Raw genomic sequence first — 16,411 nt, forward strand, 5'->3', positions numbered from 1 at the left:
TCACCATGTCTGCAGGAGAGGCTGGATTTCCTCTTACCGGCAATGAACGGCGTAGTGCTTCATAGCGGTGTAATGACTCCAAACCCAGATGATAAAGAGGAGAAAGAGGCTTCCAAAGGGACAGGAAGAACCCTTAACTCGGGCCAGAAAGAGGGTCATAAACATAAACATGAGCATAACATGAACGCGAGCTGACTCAAACTGGCAGTGAAGGATTAAAACCGAGCCCTTTAAATATTGTTGAATCCGGCTGGATTATTACCTCACACAGGTGAGTCAGATCAGAGTGGAGGAAGAGGAGGTGGAAGTGAAGGACAGAATCATGATAAAGGTTAAAGTCCCCTTATGACATTTTTTTTAATTAAAAAAACATTCCCAGGAGTGTTTTAATTATGATTATGAAGTTTTTAATCAAAATCATACAACCTAAATGTCTTAAAAATACATTTTTCATGTTGATCTGAAGTCTCTGTTTCCAAAATCTCCTCTGAGGGGGCGTGGCTGTTGATCCCCCCCTGTCTGATTATGATAGCTCTGTGTCTCACTAGCATAAATCTTCACCGCTGTTACATAAAAACGTCCATCAATCTGGGTAATGTCCAGCCGTATGGTTCTGATCCAGATGTCAGCTGGACGAGGAAGTGAAGATCTTCATGGACAGAACTTCCTCCAAAATCCTGATTCTTTCTCCTTCCAGTTCACCAAAGACTCTTTTAGCTAATTCTCCAATGTTTATTGACTGTGATCAATACATCCAATCATTGGTTTCTCAGAGTTCTTGATAAAATAATCAAAGCTAACATCAAAATGCTCTTTCATTGATTTACAATCCTTTCCAACTGCGGTCAAATGAGCCGCCGTTCACATTTCCGTGGTCACATCAAGAAGCTCCGTGGAGTCTGGTGGAGATTTTCCAGCGTTCTCAGTCCTGCTACCGTAAGTATTGGATGAAACTCACACCAAAAATCCAGTGATGCTGATTTGACCACAGAAATGTGAACGGCGGCTCATTTGACTGCAGTCAATGTGAAGATACCATCTTCTCTTCTCCAGAACCTGAACTAGACACTAGGAACAGATGAGGGTTTAGTGCATGTGCAGCAGAGCTGTTGATGGAAAGAAGATCATTCATTCAAACAGAGTCTGTCCAAGACAGTTTGATAGATTTAAAAGGAGAAATACTCAGAAATGAAAAAACAAAATGATTTCTTATTACAGTTGTTCTCTTTCTTAAGAAAAATGTTAGAAACTCAAAAAACAGGATTTTCATCAGAGGGAGACTTTGAGAATCACGTAACAACGAAGAGGGAAATATAAAAAGCAGTTAATAGTGAAGAAAGTTGTTGGTAGTTTTCATGTCATGATGGCTTTACTGCCTCTTCCTCCTCCTCTTCTTCACACAGAAACTCTTTTTTTTAGAGCTGAAACACTTCCAGACACATCTCTGAGATGCTTCAATCACATGGAGTTTTTCCTTTAATTAATCAAAAGAAGAAAACAAAAATCAAGACTTTATTAGAACGTTTCCTTACAAACACATCTGACATACATCTTCCTGTTCTTCCTATAAATCTGGTTTAGAAAGTTCACTCAGACTGGGGGATGTGCATAGGCGTTGAGTCCAGGTCCAGATCCGTCACGGTTAGTTTGTGTCTTCTGAACAGCAGGAATGTTTGCTTTTTATTCATTTTTCTTTACACTTTTTTCTGTGAGGTCACAGAGGGACACGGGGAACACTGACTCCACATGCATGACAACCTCATTCAAACTCTAAAACATGGTTTGGGAGGACCGGTCTGTGGGAGGAGACAAACGGGAGCGGTGGAGGGGAAGCGGCTCCGCGGCGAGGACGTCACCGCCGCCGAGTGTGCTTTTTCCTCGGTTAGCTACAGCAATGACAGGGAGGGGGCGCCGGACTGCCTCTTCAAAACAAACTGATGAAAAATGTCGCCTCCTAGCTAGAACAGACAGGACAAAAATCACGGTTCGTTTTCTCCGTTTTTTTTTACAAGATATCGAGCGGCTCAAGTGCTCGGAGTTCTGGAGGACTTCACAGAGGAGCGTCAATCTCTTTAGTCTTTATCTCATGATTCTTTTTTGTTTTTTTGCTGGGAGAATGATCAGAGTTCAGTCTCAGTCCTGCTGCAGGAGGAGAGATGAGGTCAGTAGACCCAGGACACGGGGACCCACTGGCTGGTGGTGCTGACCACGTCCATGGCGTCCTCCAGGTGCCTGATGGTCTCGTCGATCTCGTTGTTGATGATGGTCATGTCGAAGCAGTGAGCGTAGGTCTTCTGCAGGATCTCAGACTCCTTCTGCAGCCGCTGGAGGGACTCGTCCTGAGGAGGGGGAGGAGCCAAAGACGGTCAGACAAACATCACAGCCTGGAGTTTAACTCTGACCTCTGCTGCTGTGGCCCCAGTCCAGCTGGGAGGGATCAGCTCACTTCAGGGGAAATATGGCTGCCCTCAACATTTCAATGTACACCAAACTTTTTTCTGCTTCAGGGTACACCTAATAAATGTATTACGAGCAGATGCAAATCTATCCAATAAACCAGGGGGGTCAAACTCAGTCACACAAGAGGCCAAAACACACCTTAGATCACGGGCCAAACAGGATAAACATTTATTGAACACACTAAAACTAAATTTTTAAGACTTTAAAACAATAACTTTTTAACATATGTTAACGTGCGATAATGCTAGTGTGAATGCTGTAAGCTGACATTGGCTGCTGAAGATGCTAGTGCTGATAGATGAAGATGTTGAAATTGAGGAGGCCCCTTAGAAGCAGGCTGTGACGTCTCCTTGACATCAAAATGACGTCAGACTACTTTTGATGGGTTTATTTGATAGATTAGTCTCATATTTGTATCCGTTTGTAATACATTTATGGGGTGTAAAGTGAACCAGAAGAAAGTTTGCTGTACATTGAAATTTTGAGGGCAGCCATATTGGATTTCTTGTAGCCATATTTTATTTCTGGCAGCCATGTTGGATTTTAAGCAAAAAATAGGGTGTCCCAGAAGCTTATTTTTCAAAAGTATGTCCCAAAGAAGATAAATCCATTGAGAAAACCTTGACTGGAAAAAAAAAACATTTTTACCTGGCTTGGACAAATTCATCATATTTCTGTGATCCAACCAGATCAAGTTGTTAATCTAATCAATCTATAGCGTTAAAAAATCATTTCAAAATGAAATAAATTGTTCATATTTCATATTGTAAAATACCATTAGGATTGGGACAGAGTAGGTTTATTCTACTACAACATACAGTAAAAACGACAACACACATGATGCAGCAAAAAAATGTATCAATTTTTGGTCTGTGAAACGAATCGCTCAAAAGGATCTAATCCTTCACAATCTACTGGAATTAATATGTGAACGGTTGAAAAGTTACAGAATGTTAAAGATTTTGTGTTTACAAACACTTCATTCATGTCATTGATGTTAACGGTATTCTGTAGATTGAGGAAACTTGAAGAGTTTTTTGACTCTGTTTCAGGGACTAAGAGGAAGGGGCGGGGCTAAGCGCAGATTTCGATGCAGACTCACCTCCACTGAACAAGCTGATTTCAAAGTGAGGCCCCTGTATCATTTAGTCATTCGCTTTGAGGGGGAACTCTGCACAACACATGGGGGCTTTTACACAGAGGAGGAGGAAGCTCTAACCGCTAAAACAGCACCAGGAGCCAAAGGAGGGACAGTAAAGGACCAGAGTTCTGTTTTACTTACAGGCAGCGTTCGACACCACCTGGGCGTCTGAGAGAGAGCCAAAGAAACAAACATGCAGCATGCAACAATGAAGACGTGAGAAGGACAGAGACCGACAGCATGCATGTTAATTCATGGAGGAGCTTTGAGAAACTGGACACTAAGGATGTAACGATTCTTCAAGAATCAGAGAAAAAAATGATTCAAACTCCTCAACATGTTCATCTCTGCAGAAAATGTAAGAATCTATTTGTCACAGCCTGTGCCTGAATTTAGAAATGCAGAGCTGATTACATTTTCCATGCAGGCTCGCTGTTAGTGTTGGTGCACCTGTGAGTGTGTGCATACATCTAAGTGTGCACGCCTGTGAGTGTGTGCATACATCTAAGTGTGCACGCCTGTGAGTGTGTGCATACATCTAAGTGTGCACGCCTGTGAGTGTGTGCCCCGTGGACTGACTGCGTGTTGTTCACCTGGGAAATTCCCGCCGAAGTTTCACATAGGTCAGTCCCTTCAGGATGTCATGATATTGTGATCGTAACTATTAACGCTAATTCAAGCAAAGTAGAGATTTGTTACTCATCCTGCAACATTACATTTTTCTCGCAACTTTGACCATTCTACCGTAACAACAGTCATGGTTCAACGCAGCTTCACCACTGCTTCCCTTCCCGGGAGCCGTGCTCTTTTTTGTTAACTCGCTTTCTCTTTCTGTCTTTCTTTCTCTGCAAGAGGAAAAAAGAAACCTGGCCTTAAAATACCTTTAATTCATTGTGTTAAAAAAAATGGAAAAAATCAAAATCGTGACTTTAAAACTGTGAATCAAATCGAATCGAGGCTTGACTGAATCATTACATCCCTACTGGACAGAAATGTAGACAGAACCAACAAGAAACCAGAACCTATGAGAATATTACAGGAAATCTTCCTCACATCAAACATCTTTTCTCTCCGATCATCGATTTATCATAAGCTGTTGTTTTTGAGCTCATTAGAAAGCTGATCATGTGACCTGACTGGTTTCTTACCTCGCTGATGCCTGGTGTGATGGTGGGGGCCGCAATAAAAACCACATACGGGGCAAACTCCGCCGTCCGCAGGACCTTCAGGGCCTGATGGGAAAGTACGGTCAGGATCAAAACTTCATTAGCATGCTCCCTGTCTCCCCACCCCCCCACACACCTGAGGCTCCACATCCAGGATGGCCACCAGCCCCTGCTGGTTAATCTTCCGGATGGTCTCCAGCCGCGTGCCGTACATGGCGTCTTCGTGGCTGCCGTACTCCAGGTACTCGTTGTTGCTGATGTCCAGCATCATCTGGTCGTGGGAAACGAAGTAGTAGTTCTTCCCGTTCTCCTCGTCCTTCTTTGGAAGTCTGGTGGTGTCTGAGAGAGCGAGAGAAAGGGGGGGAGTTCACACCTGTGGCCGCCGGGCGGCGAGGGCACGCCGGGATGTGCGTCTTACGTGGAATGGGGTACGCGAATCTGTCGGGGTGTTTGGTGATGAGGGTGTTCTTGATGTGTCTCCGGCCCACTCCGTGAGCGCCTGAACACACACACACACACACAGGTCACGACCCACAAACCCCTCAGGAGTCCTGGGCGTCTCACCCGGCTGCTCTCACCTAACAGAACGAGGGTTTTCCTCTTGAAGGCAGGAAGCTTCACTACCTCCTCGTATGTGACCAGATCTAGTTGATCGAAAACTGCAGGGAGAACAAGAAAATACCACGTCAGAGTGAGAGAAAAGAGAGAATGTTGGGACATCTAGAACTAGATAGGAGGCTGAAACACAGATGAAAGATCTTTCTAGGACTCTTCACTTACAGCAGGCAGTCTGTGGTCTTTCTATTTTATAGATTTCTTTAGTGCAGTTTAGCATGTTTTTATGCACTCTGATTGGCTTTTGACCTGGTTTATCGTCTCTGTGCCTCATTAAGCGTGTCAGATTGACATTCATCTGTGATTGGGATCAGGTCTTTGGTTTTGTTCCTTTAAAACTGGACGTATTTTCAATAAAGGTTTCAGTGAAAAAAGTGTGAACATATGCTCATGTCTGTGGTTAAAGTGTGAAGTGAAGAGTTTAACAGCCTTAAAACATCTATAAGCCCACTCTGCAGATTTCACATATTCCAGCAAAAACAAAGAAACACTCTATTTCTCTCTATTTCTCTCTATTTCTCTCTATTTCCATTGATTAAAATGACTGTTCTGAGAGTTTGCAGTAAGAAGTCAGCAGTTCTTATGTATGAAGATCCACACTTCCAAACACTGATGATAATCTCTCCTCTTTCCTCACTCCTAGTCCAGCATGTGCAGCAGGTTTTCTTCTCCAGAGACTATATAAAGCCTGTGAGTTCCTCCAGTCTGAACATGAACTCACTCAGAGGTCAGCAGTGCTTCTCACTGCAGAAGGTCTGTGAAAGAGGAGCTTCTGAGCAGACAAGGATATACGACACCCAACCTGTCTGACTTCTTTTGCTTCACTGTTCAGAACGTTGACTGTAAATGGGAACTGCACTGAGTGACCCCCCCCCCCCTTCCCGTTGGCGTTCCAAACAGGAAGTAGCCAAAACCCCATAGACTTCAATAGAGAAATAAGCAGCTATTACTCAGTTCTATTTCTCCAAATAATCATTCTTGCTCTTATATTTTTTTTTATTTACATGTTCTTGAGAACCTTATATTTAAATATTTTTTCTGTAAAACAATGTATTGAAGTAATAAAATGACCAATCAGGGGCCTCAATAAAACTACGTGTCATCACATCCAATGTTTAAAACATTTGATTGACAGATTTTCCCAAGGCCCCTTTTAAGAAATAGGGGCGTGCCCTTCCAATAAGCTCACTCCCGTTGACTGTATATAGAGAACTGGACAGGGCCTTAACCTCTGGCTCCACTGAAATGAAGCCAATTCAGGTGACATTTTTCTACAATATAGACGCCGCCATTTGGAGCCAATCTACAGTGATTGATCCACGTCGGTCGGAGTCAATGTTTCTATGGCAACTACTGTCATCAATCAGGTATGAGCTTGTCGTAAAGCCACACCCCTTCCACTGAAAGCAGCTTGGGAGAATTTGTCAATCAAGACTGGGGCCAGCAGGTACCACTGTTTTTACTGAGGCAACTGAATAACTTGCGATAAAGAATTAATATAATAAAACAAATTGGATTAGCAAGAAAATGCTAAGAAAAATGTATAAGAGTGAGAATGGTTATTTTGACAAATGACTGAGTAACAGCTGTTGTTTCTTTATAGATGTCGATGGGATTTTGGCTTCTTGGAGGGAGGGGTCACTCAGTCCAGTTCTCTGTATACAGTTGGTGCTCACTCCTGATTGGAAAGAGTGGTTGCCATAGAAACATTGGTCTAAACCGACTGGGACGAATTGCTCCTTACTAATGAGTTCTGGTTCCAACATGGCGATGTCCATATAAAAAAATGGCGACTGAATTGGCTTCATTTGGTTGGAGCTGCAAGTAAGTCATTTTTTATGAGTGATGTCAAAATCACCCTGTCCAGTTCTCATGTACAGTCAATAGACCAGATTGACTAGTATGACTGGCTGCAGTGAAGCAGACGGGAAAAACTGTTCTGTCCTCACGCGTGTCTCTAACAAACTCAACACCACAAACATAACCACACAAAGGAGTGTAGAATGATCTCAAACTGGTTTCCAGACAGTAAACATGTGGAATCAGTTCAGATCAAAACAAGGCTTCAGGCACTCAGACTAATCCATGAAGTTTCACTGATTTATTCCAACTTCCTGTTGCTGCACAGGAACAGGAAGTGGCGTGAAACTGCAGCTCTCATCCACACACACAGTCACTGGCTGTTTACTTACATGCACAGAGGCCGTTCAGCAGGGGGAGCAAGAGAGACGGGGGGCAATAACATTGTTTGGTTACAACAGCACAGTTTCAGAGACAACAACAAACAGCAGCTGTGTGGTTTGGAGGCAGACGAGGTGATGATGCTGTTGTTGTGTTGTGGTGGTGTCACCAACACCACCTGTCAGACTAAACTCAGGGCATCACAAACATGCATTTCCTGGAAATTTGACCCTCCTGACCAAACAGAATCACATCAATCTTGATGGTTACTGAGAGAATCTAATCTTATCTTGAAAAATTAAATCAATTCCCAGGAAATAACAGAAAAAAGATATTCATTGGGATAAAAATGTTTGTTGCATACATGGTTTGGTTTCAACCAATGAATGATTCTTCATCTGATGCAGACGGACAAACATACGGTTTTGCATGCAAACAGCTTCACCTTTAGATGACAGCTGGCTGTGAGCGGCTGCAACAATCCTCCACCAAGAACTAAATATTGGTTCGAGCCCCAAGCAGCAGCACCACACAGTGACTGCAGTTTGTAGATGGAAGGACTTGGGCTGCACGTGTTTCTTAGACACGCCGCTCTGCTCTGGTTTCTGTCACGGTAACTTAGAATGACCATGTGCATGACCAACAGACACACAGGCTTACGGCTGTTTCTAAACATGCGTGGACTGCAGCCTGTGCGGCGTGTTCCCTGAACCTGCATGCATACCTGCGTTGTGCTTTGCCAAATACTTGTCCTTGTACTGCTTCTTCTTCTTGCCAAACCAGGTGCAGCTGGCCTGCTGCTCCTGCTTGGTCTTCTCCATGGCCATGCAGGCCACCCGCCTGTCGGACACACACGACACACACTTTCAGCTGTTTAATCCTCACGTTCAACAAGTGTGAGTATAAGATAACCTTCAGTACTTTTGTAAGTTTTCTTTTTTTTTTTTAGCTTTATAGAACTGTTGTTTTAGAGTCAGCCAGGGCTGCCACGATTAGTGGACTAATCGACGATTAATTGACCACTAAAATGGTCCACAACTAATTTAATAGTCGATTAGTTGTTACTTTATATTACATGGAGTCAGAGTGAAGTAAAGTTGAAAGTTATGATAGCATTATTCTAGCTATTTTAGCCCATTTAGGCTTTTTTGTTTTTATAGGCCATTTTGGAGCTTGGCTAATATTTTAACAATATGCTAGCTATTTTGGCTAAATTAGGATTGCTAAAATTCCCAAATTAACCAAAAATTCTCTAATTTGGGAATTTTTCTGTTTTTTTAGGCTAATTTGGAGTTTAGCTAATATTTCAGACTCGTCACTGGCAGTGATCTTCACTGATACAGAGACTTTGAAAACTGAAGAAAGAAAAAGAAGACTTCTACAAACAGGTTATTCATGTGTTTCTTCAGAAGGAACGGTGGATGGACTTCATTTATTAGAAAAAGTAAGTCAATAATAACAATTTTTGGTGATTTTTTCACTATGCTAAAGCTGTATGCAAAAGAAAAATGTTAACATTTTTAAACAACACACTTTAACTGTTGTAAATCAAATGGTGAATAAGATGCTCTATAGGTTCATATGTTTGTAAATCTGACTGATTCCCCACCAGTCATGAACTTCACAGCAGATCAGTGGCCGAACCACAGCGGCCGACACTCAAATGGCCCCACAGAACCTCTGACCGGGTCAGTACTTGACTTAAGCGCATCTTAAGAGCCTCTTCTCGACATTGTGATTTTGTAAAAGTTTTCACACGCTTGTTTTTCTCTCCACCACTCACCACTCCTGCAGCTCCGGCGACGGGATGAGGCCCGCCGTGCCGTTCTTGGTGTTCTCCAGCTTGCCCTGCCACCAGTTGTGGTCGTCCTTGGAGATGATCTGGATGATGTCGCCCACGCGGAAGCGCACGCCCGCCTCCTTGCAGGGGATGAGCTCGTCCTTGGAGGGGTCGTACTCGAACTGGGCTCGCACGTAGATCTGCGGGGACAAAGAGAGGTGGAACTGAGACGCCAGAGGAGGCTGTCTGGAGGGGGTGGTGGGGGGGTCATGCTACTGGTTTTACTGATCTGCAGTGAGATCGGCCCAAACACTGACAGAGAACAGGTTTTAGTAATAACAGCACAGGTATTGTTGTTGTGTAGGTTTGGAGGGGGGCTCTGCGGGGGGGCTCTCTTACCTTAACTGATATTTTGTCCTTGATTGGAGTTCTGGATACAATCTAGGATGTGAAGCATCACACACGTCATGCAGCAGAACGGTGGTGTAATGTCTGAACAGCAGGGAGGCTGGGTGGGAGGGGCATTTTGAGTGACATGGAAGTGTTTAGTCTGCTGCCCCCTGCTGGCCGTGACAAGAACTCCTGATTTAGATGAGATGCGATCAACAAGTGGAGGATGCTGGGAGTCAGTGAGGGAGGGGTGACGTGTACAGAGACAATAATTTAGTTTTCCTGACATGCATCAGCGTCTGCAGCTCAGTGGACTCCACTGAAACTAAACATCAGCTGTTAGAGCGTTATCAATGCCTGTGCTGTTATTACCCGACGTGGGATAAAAGGAGAGCAGTTTCAGTACATGTGATGTTATAATGTTAGTCAAACAAAAGAAGGAAGATCAGGGGATAAGATATTGCTAACTGTAAAAGTAAGCTTTTGTTATTTCACAGATCTAAAAAAGCCTGATAATCACAAAAGTCACAAGAAATCTCACATTAAAACTGTAGTTTGCTGATGGCTCGTTTCAATGTTTGTGTTGTTAGAATAGCTGCTCTCATCCTGACATGTTTTCCTCAAAACCAACAATTTTTCAGTAGAAAGAGCAGTTTGAATCTGCTGCAGAAATGTCTGAGGCTATGGCTGAACTCCCTCACTAGTCCACAAGTGTTAAACACAAGGCCCGCGGGCCGAATCCGGACCACCAGATGGTTGAATCCGGCCCACTTGAGAAGGGAATAAAATAAAAAGATATTGGGATAAAAGAGTAAGTCTCTAGCCGATTCTTGTGCTGAGTTCAGTTGTTTCAAAAAATGACCCAAATGCACAATTCCGCCACTAGGGGGAGCAAAGGAAAAGCAAAACAGGTCCAGCGTTTCTTTGCAAAGGTATCCCATGTCTTAAAATGAAGCAGTTTTTTTTTTCTTTAGTAAAATGCATTTTAAGTGATTAGGCTACTGTGTTGGTTGAGGTATTTTTTCTAACAAAAAAAAAAAATAAAACAAAAATAAAGCTACAGATAACAAGTTGACCATAGGTAATTTTGCTGTTATGTTTCTGGTCCGGTTCGCTTGAGATCAGACGGGTTGAATTTGGCCCCTGAACAAAAATGAGTTTGACACACTCTAGTGAGCATTGATGCACGCCGTTTTTTTTTTTTTTTTTTTTTGCAGAGACTTCTGGGAAATTTCCCGATTTTGCTAAAGTAGGTTTGGACACCCCATAGACCATTTAATAAGAACTGGACATAACAAGCGTTGAGGTCCCCCATAGGAAATGCATTACCTTCAGCCCTCGTGAAATCAGGCCAGAGCCTTCACTTCCTGGTACGTCTACCGCGACAGCGATAAGTCCAAGTCGGTCTGAGTCATGTTTTAGAGGAAGTACTGTCAACCAATCACAAGTGAGCTTGTTCCAGCTTGTTTGAAGCCCACACCCCTCCCACTGAAAGAGATTCGGAGGAATCTCTCAATCAAATGTTGGAGGCGGGGCCACTGGGAGCCACGTGCTCTTATTGAAGCATCTGATTGGTCAGATTATAACTTGAATAACTGGCAATAAAGAAAAAAATATCTTTTAAAAAAATTAGGGTTAGAAAGAATGTACTAAGCAGAAAGCATCAGAGCAAGAATGATTATTCTGACAAATAAAATGACTGAGAAATAACTGTAATTCTCCATGGACGTCTATGGGACAGTTTAAGCTGTAGTGTTTTTTTAAGGAGGAGCTGTAGGGACTCTGGACTTCCCAGAAGTCTATGCAAAAAATTAGTGTGCATCGATGCTCACTAGATTAGTGAATATAGACCACAATGCATTGCGGTCTAACAATTTAAATGTAATATTTTTGTGTTTAAATGCAATATTTGAATAAACCATCCACATTTTCACCATCAAAACACAATCGAGTCATAAATAAACGTCGTGAAATGTTCAGCCCTAGAGGACTGACTTTGGACACCACTGATATAAACTAAACTCTGTTCCAACCAGAACTAATCATGGGTTCAGTAAGGAAGGAGTCCTGGAACAAACGTCTCCATTTGGACCCACGGTGGCTGTGATCACCAAATTGACGTCTGGTCATCACCAGGCTCATGTCAATTGTTAGAATTCAGATGGTGGCATGAAGGTGGCCGGTCATCAGACAATTCTGGGGACCTTGAAGACCCCCCCCATCAGTCAGCTATGGTGGTGCTGCCTCCCTGCCACCATGTGACCTCCAGATGTGCCCGGGCGGCCATCGGCCAATGACAAAAACCCTTTGGTTGCTGTAAAACGTAAACTTTTTCTTTTTAGCTGTCTCCAGATTACAAATGCTGCAACTTGCATTTAGGTCTCTGCACAGTTGTATGTTAGGATATGTGACCGTAGTCTAAAATCAACTTGAGAAAGTGACGAACAATGAAGTAGAAATCCTTACATTGATGCATCTATCAGTGGATTCACTGCTCAAACATTCTGCAGAAATCAACCCTTTTCTGTGACCATTTGTTGAGTTTTGTTAAGCATGGAGGAAGGTGGCATGAAGGGAGGGATCTGTGTGGACAGGATGAGTGGAAGTGGGTCCGTGAAGGCTGGATTACCTGTCGACCGTGGGGCTGGATGGTGGAGGGCAGGTCCTGTGGAGGGAACCAGTCGTTGCAGAAAGACAGAACCAGTGAGACACAAACGTTAAAACCTGAACGACACAGAGGGCATGCACGCTCAGCGGTCTGCACTCCATCTCCTGACAGACAGAAGTGAGGAGGAGGACGGAGGAGAAACTTTCAACTCCTCCTGCAGGTGAGTGAGAAGCAACCAAGCAGGCAGAGAGCGGGCCAAGCAGCTGCAGAGGCTCAGAGCGCCGGGGAGGTGAGACCCGGAACCCGCCAAGGACCCGGTTCTACAGCCAGCAGCGAGACGCAGCATGCAGCAGGCTCTCTGTAGCACACCAATTTGTTAACTTAGATATCGAACTCGAGGGGGGAGAGTGTCAAATACACGAATCAGGAGACTTGGAACCAACATCAGGACCTGGCTGCAGCTTCTCCTCCTGAGAGCGACTCGGAGCGAGACGCCCTCAGAAACGAGGACGTTCACAGATGTGTGGACGCCACGGGGCGCCAGGTGACAACGCAGCGGAGGGGGTGGTGGAGGGGAGGTGTTGTGTGTGTGGGGGGGTGGCTCTAAAGATGGGGGTCCTTACCAAGATAGAACTGTTAATGCTGGAATGGCCATTGGCAGGGGACTGCCTGGATGTGGTGGGGGACTCTTTCTGAAATAAGACACACAAGTCAGCAACACAGACACACACACACACACACACACTAGGCAGCAGGTGAGAGTTCTTTATAGAGGCGCCACAGTTAAAAGCTTCAACAGCAGCGGCCTCAGACCTGCAGGACCTCGAGTCACCACAAGGAGGCGACAAACACACATGGAACTCTCATCTGTGCAGCACAGAAGTGAGGGGCAGAGGAACGAACTGAAGCTCTTTGGCTTTAAGAAAAGTGCTAACAATTGTAATAAATATTAAATTAGTTAGTCGTTTAGCACATTCTAATACATGCTGCTCCCTAGCATCTAGTTGTTGTCATAATGAAAGAAATGTCACGTTTGAATTGGTTTTCTTGAATTTTTTATTCAAAATCTGCTGCTACAGCAGGAGGATGTTATTTAACATAGGGTATACTGTGTTTTATTTTGAAAGGAGCTTGTATTTGCTGCTGTCAAAATTAAAGACGTTAAAGTTGTTATTTATAGAAAAATATCACACTTTTTTTAAAATTAAGTTAATGGAAATATTTGAAGGCTACATTTTCTAAAGAAATAGCTAAATGGCCACATGAAAGTAAAGTGTATTTTCTGGAAAAATTAAGTAAGATTTGGTGGGTCTCGCTGGGTCCTGGTCTGTCAGAGACTGAACCGAATAGCTCCTTTAGTGTCAAAGGTTGTAGACCCCTCTGTGACAGACTGGCGACCTGTCCAGGGTGAACCCCGCCTTCGCCCATCAGTAGCCGGGATAGGCTCCTGATGTTTCAAAACATTTTTTTTAAATTTACAATTTGTTGTTTTCAAATTTTCAAAAACATTTTCAGTTCCATCTACTTTTCAAGTTGTTAATCTGTTTTTTCATTCACTTTAGGCTGATCCTGATTTGACCCCATACATTTTTCTAAGAGTTGGAACCCCAATTTATGCAAAAATAAACAATTTAGTACTTTAAATCAATTAAAAAGTGTGTTCTGAATCTATATTCTATTAAAGTTTCATTTTTTGAATGGAGTTATGGAAATTATTACACTTTTTTGAGGTGTTCTCATGTTTTTGGAAACTGTCTGTATGCTGTCAGGAATCGTCTGATACTCCCCATCCGTTACACAAAAGAAAAAACAAAAACCCAACGCTCTCAGATTCACGAATGTCAGGATTAGAGAGGATGATAACTCAAACAGCCTACTGAGTTAACCTTCACTCATTACCATGGCGACGCGCAGCAGATGCAATCCTTTCTGTGACAGAAAGCAGCTGTGCTGTCACGCTGCCGTTTAACTGAGCGATGACGGAGACGGCGGAGGCGTGAAAAACATCTCAATCCACGCCACGATCTTTCACTTTGACAGTTTCAGCGACAGGTGATGACGTTTGGGGGAGCTTTAGCAACACATTGGAACACAAAAGTCGACCCTCTCCCCATGGGTTCATCCAAACTTCAAATAAGTGGGAAGAGGATAAAAATAATGACCTCAGAAAACTGCAGGTGGGTGTTTTGTTTGTAAAAGTCTATTTCCTGAAGCCTTCATGCTCAACAAGAACAATAAAAAAAAGCACGTGTCAAAGTCAAGGCCAGGGGGCCGGATCCGGCCCTCCGGGTAATTATAACTGGCCCTCCAGATAATTTTATTTTATTGTTATTAATGGCCCGTTGTTATTTTTCTAATTTTCTATCTGTAATGCTGCTGTAACCCTGAAATTTCCCCACCATGGGACGAATAAAGGACTATCTTATCTTATCTTATCTTGCGCTCATTTCTAACTTGTTTAATTTTGACAAAATATATTCTTATGGAGAGTAAAATATTAAAAGTTATTTAAGGTTTAAGTTGATTTATTCTGATATAATATTCCAGCCTCTTTAGAATTCATAATTATATTAAAAAGTTACAGTTTTAAAGTTTTAAAAATTGGCATTCTGCTAACTTTTGGACTATTTTGGCATTTAAGATTTTTTAGGCTATTTTGAGGTTTAGCTAATATTTCAGCTACATGCTAGCTGTTTTGGCTAATTTAGGTTTTTTCAGTGTTTTTGGCAATTTTGAAGTTTGGCTATTTTTTCAGCTACGCGCTAGCTGCTTTTGCTAACCTAAGTATTTTTTTGTTTTGTTTTTTTAGGCTAAATCGGCATTTCGATAATATTTTAGCTGGCTATCAGCTTCAATGTTTTCAGCTATCAGCACTTGCATTTTCAGCAGCAGAATTCAGCTTACATCATTCCCACTAGCATTAACGCAGGTAATGTTATATATCTAGTTATATCTAAAATGTTAAAAAGTTATGGTTTTAAAAATTTCGTTTCAGTGTTTTCAATAAATGTTTATCCTGTTCGGCCCGAGACCTAAGGTGTGTTTTGGCCACTTGTGTGATTGAGTTTGACACCCTTGATAAAAACGAACAAGTCCTTCACGTATAGTTACATTTACAGCTTCCCTAATGACATTAAAAATGTACTTTTTGATTTTTTAATGACAAAGCAGTGTTGACAGTCTTTGTATCAGTATTAATATACATTTTTAGATAGAAGCACGGTTGATATGATGTTCTAGGCTTTAGCCAATAACAAAAGTGCACCAAAAAAACTGTTTTTTTTTGACAAACCTTACTTGTGTGATTATTTGTGTTGTTTGAAAGGAAGGGGGGGCCTCTAGTTCTCAAACTGGTGGCCTGTGGGCCATTTACGGCCCCCAAGACAATATTTTGCGGACCCCGGATTAATATGAAAGTTCAGTGTTGGTGTGGCCCGCGGGTTTTGTATGAATGACACTTTTCCAGTGTTGTATGCGGGGCTGAAGAACCAAGTAATCACAATGGGATATATGGCCAACCAACCAATCAGGTGGGGTATTATGGCTCTTGGAGGCGGGACATTGACCGGGCTTGAACAGGGAAACATGACACCCCGCTCCCTAAGCCACATTAAAGGGTGACCAAACAGGACAGTTGGAGGCTGACTCCATTCTCAGCCCAGATTTGGAAAAAAAAAAGGGGGTGGGGCTAGTGGAGCCGGACTGAGCGATGGAGGTGTGGCTTAGATCTATCATTGACAGTTAATTTAGCTTTATATAGTGCTTGCTGGGTCTTCAATATGGAGAGTGGTACTGGGTAAAGTGATGCAAGTTTCTCCACAGAACTTTCTGAGGAGGTTGAGGATTTTTTTTCCTGGTCCAAAACTTTATTGTTTAGAGCCATTGGGTCAAGATTCTGCTTTTACAATGCCTGACAACAGGGCTGCCAGCGCAGCTGAGGGGTCGCAGGTCTGAAGGCGACCTGTGTCTGAGTGATAAAAGGCCGCGAGCATCATAGCAAATAAAGGCTAACGTATTGAACAAACAATCCTGAGTGAAACGTTCATTAAATCCATCACCAGGATGGAGTT

The 16,411-nt window shown here is 42.9% G+C and overlaps 1 protein-coding gene across 17 annotated transcripts in view; it reads right to left on the reverse strand.

Annotated features, from left to right (window-relative positions):
- Positions 1-1,458: 1,458 nt before the first annotated feature.
- Positions 1,459-16,411, reverse strand: part of caska (calcium/calmodulin-dependent serine protein kinase a) — a 136,334-nt gene continuing 121,381 nt past the window's right edge. For 5 of the 17 annotated variants that reach the window (XM_024286020.2, XM_024286014.2, XM_024286016.2 and 2 more), the window contains 10 exons: positions 12,965-13,033; positions 12,363-12,398; positions 9,743-9,784; positions 9,347-9,543; positions 8,288-8,403; positions 5,346-5,426; positions 5,186-5,266; positions 4,904-5,106; positions 4,750-4,833; positions 1,459-2,339 (listed from right to left, as the gene is read on the reverse strand). In XM_024286020.2, coding sequence (XP_024141788.1) covers positions 2,163-2,339; positions 4,750-4,833; positions 4,904-5,106; positions 5,186-5,266; positions 5,346-5,426; positions 8,288-8,403; positions 9,347-9,543; positions 9,743-9,784; positions 12,363-12,398; positions 12,965-13,033 — 1,086 coding nt within the window. In that variant the 3' untranslated portion in view covers positions 1,459-2,162. The remainder of the gene's footprint in view (positions 2,340-4,749; positions 4,834-4,903; positions 5,107-5,185; positions 5,267-5,345; positions 5,427-8,287; positions 8,404-9,346; positions 9,544-9,742; positions 9,785-12,362; positions 12,399-12,964; positions 13,034-16,411) is intronic. The other 12 variants (XM_024286024.2, XM_024286022.2, XM_024286017.2 and 9 more) reach the window with 8 other exon arrangements.

The sequence above is a fragment of the Oryzias melastigma genome, linkage group LG21, assembly GCF_002922805.2.
Source record: "Oryzias melastigma strain HK-1 linkage group LG21, ASM292280v2, whole genome shotgun sequence".
Taxonomy (NCBI): Eukaryota; Metazoa; Chordata; class Actinopteri; order Beloniformes; family Adrianichthyidae; genus Oryzias; species Oryzias melastigma.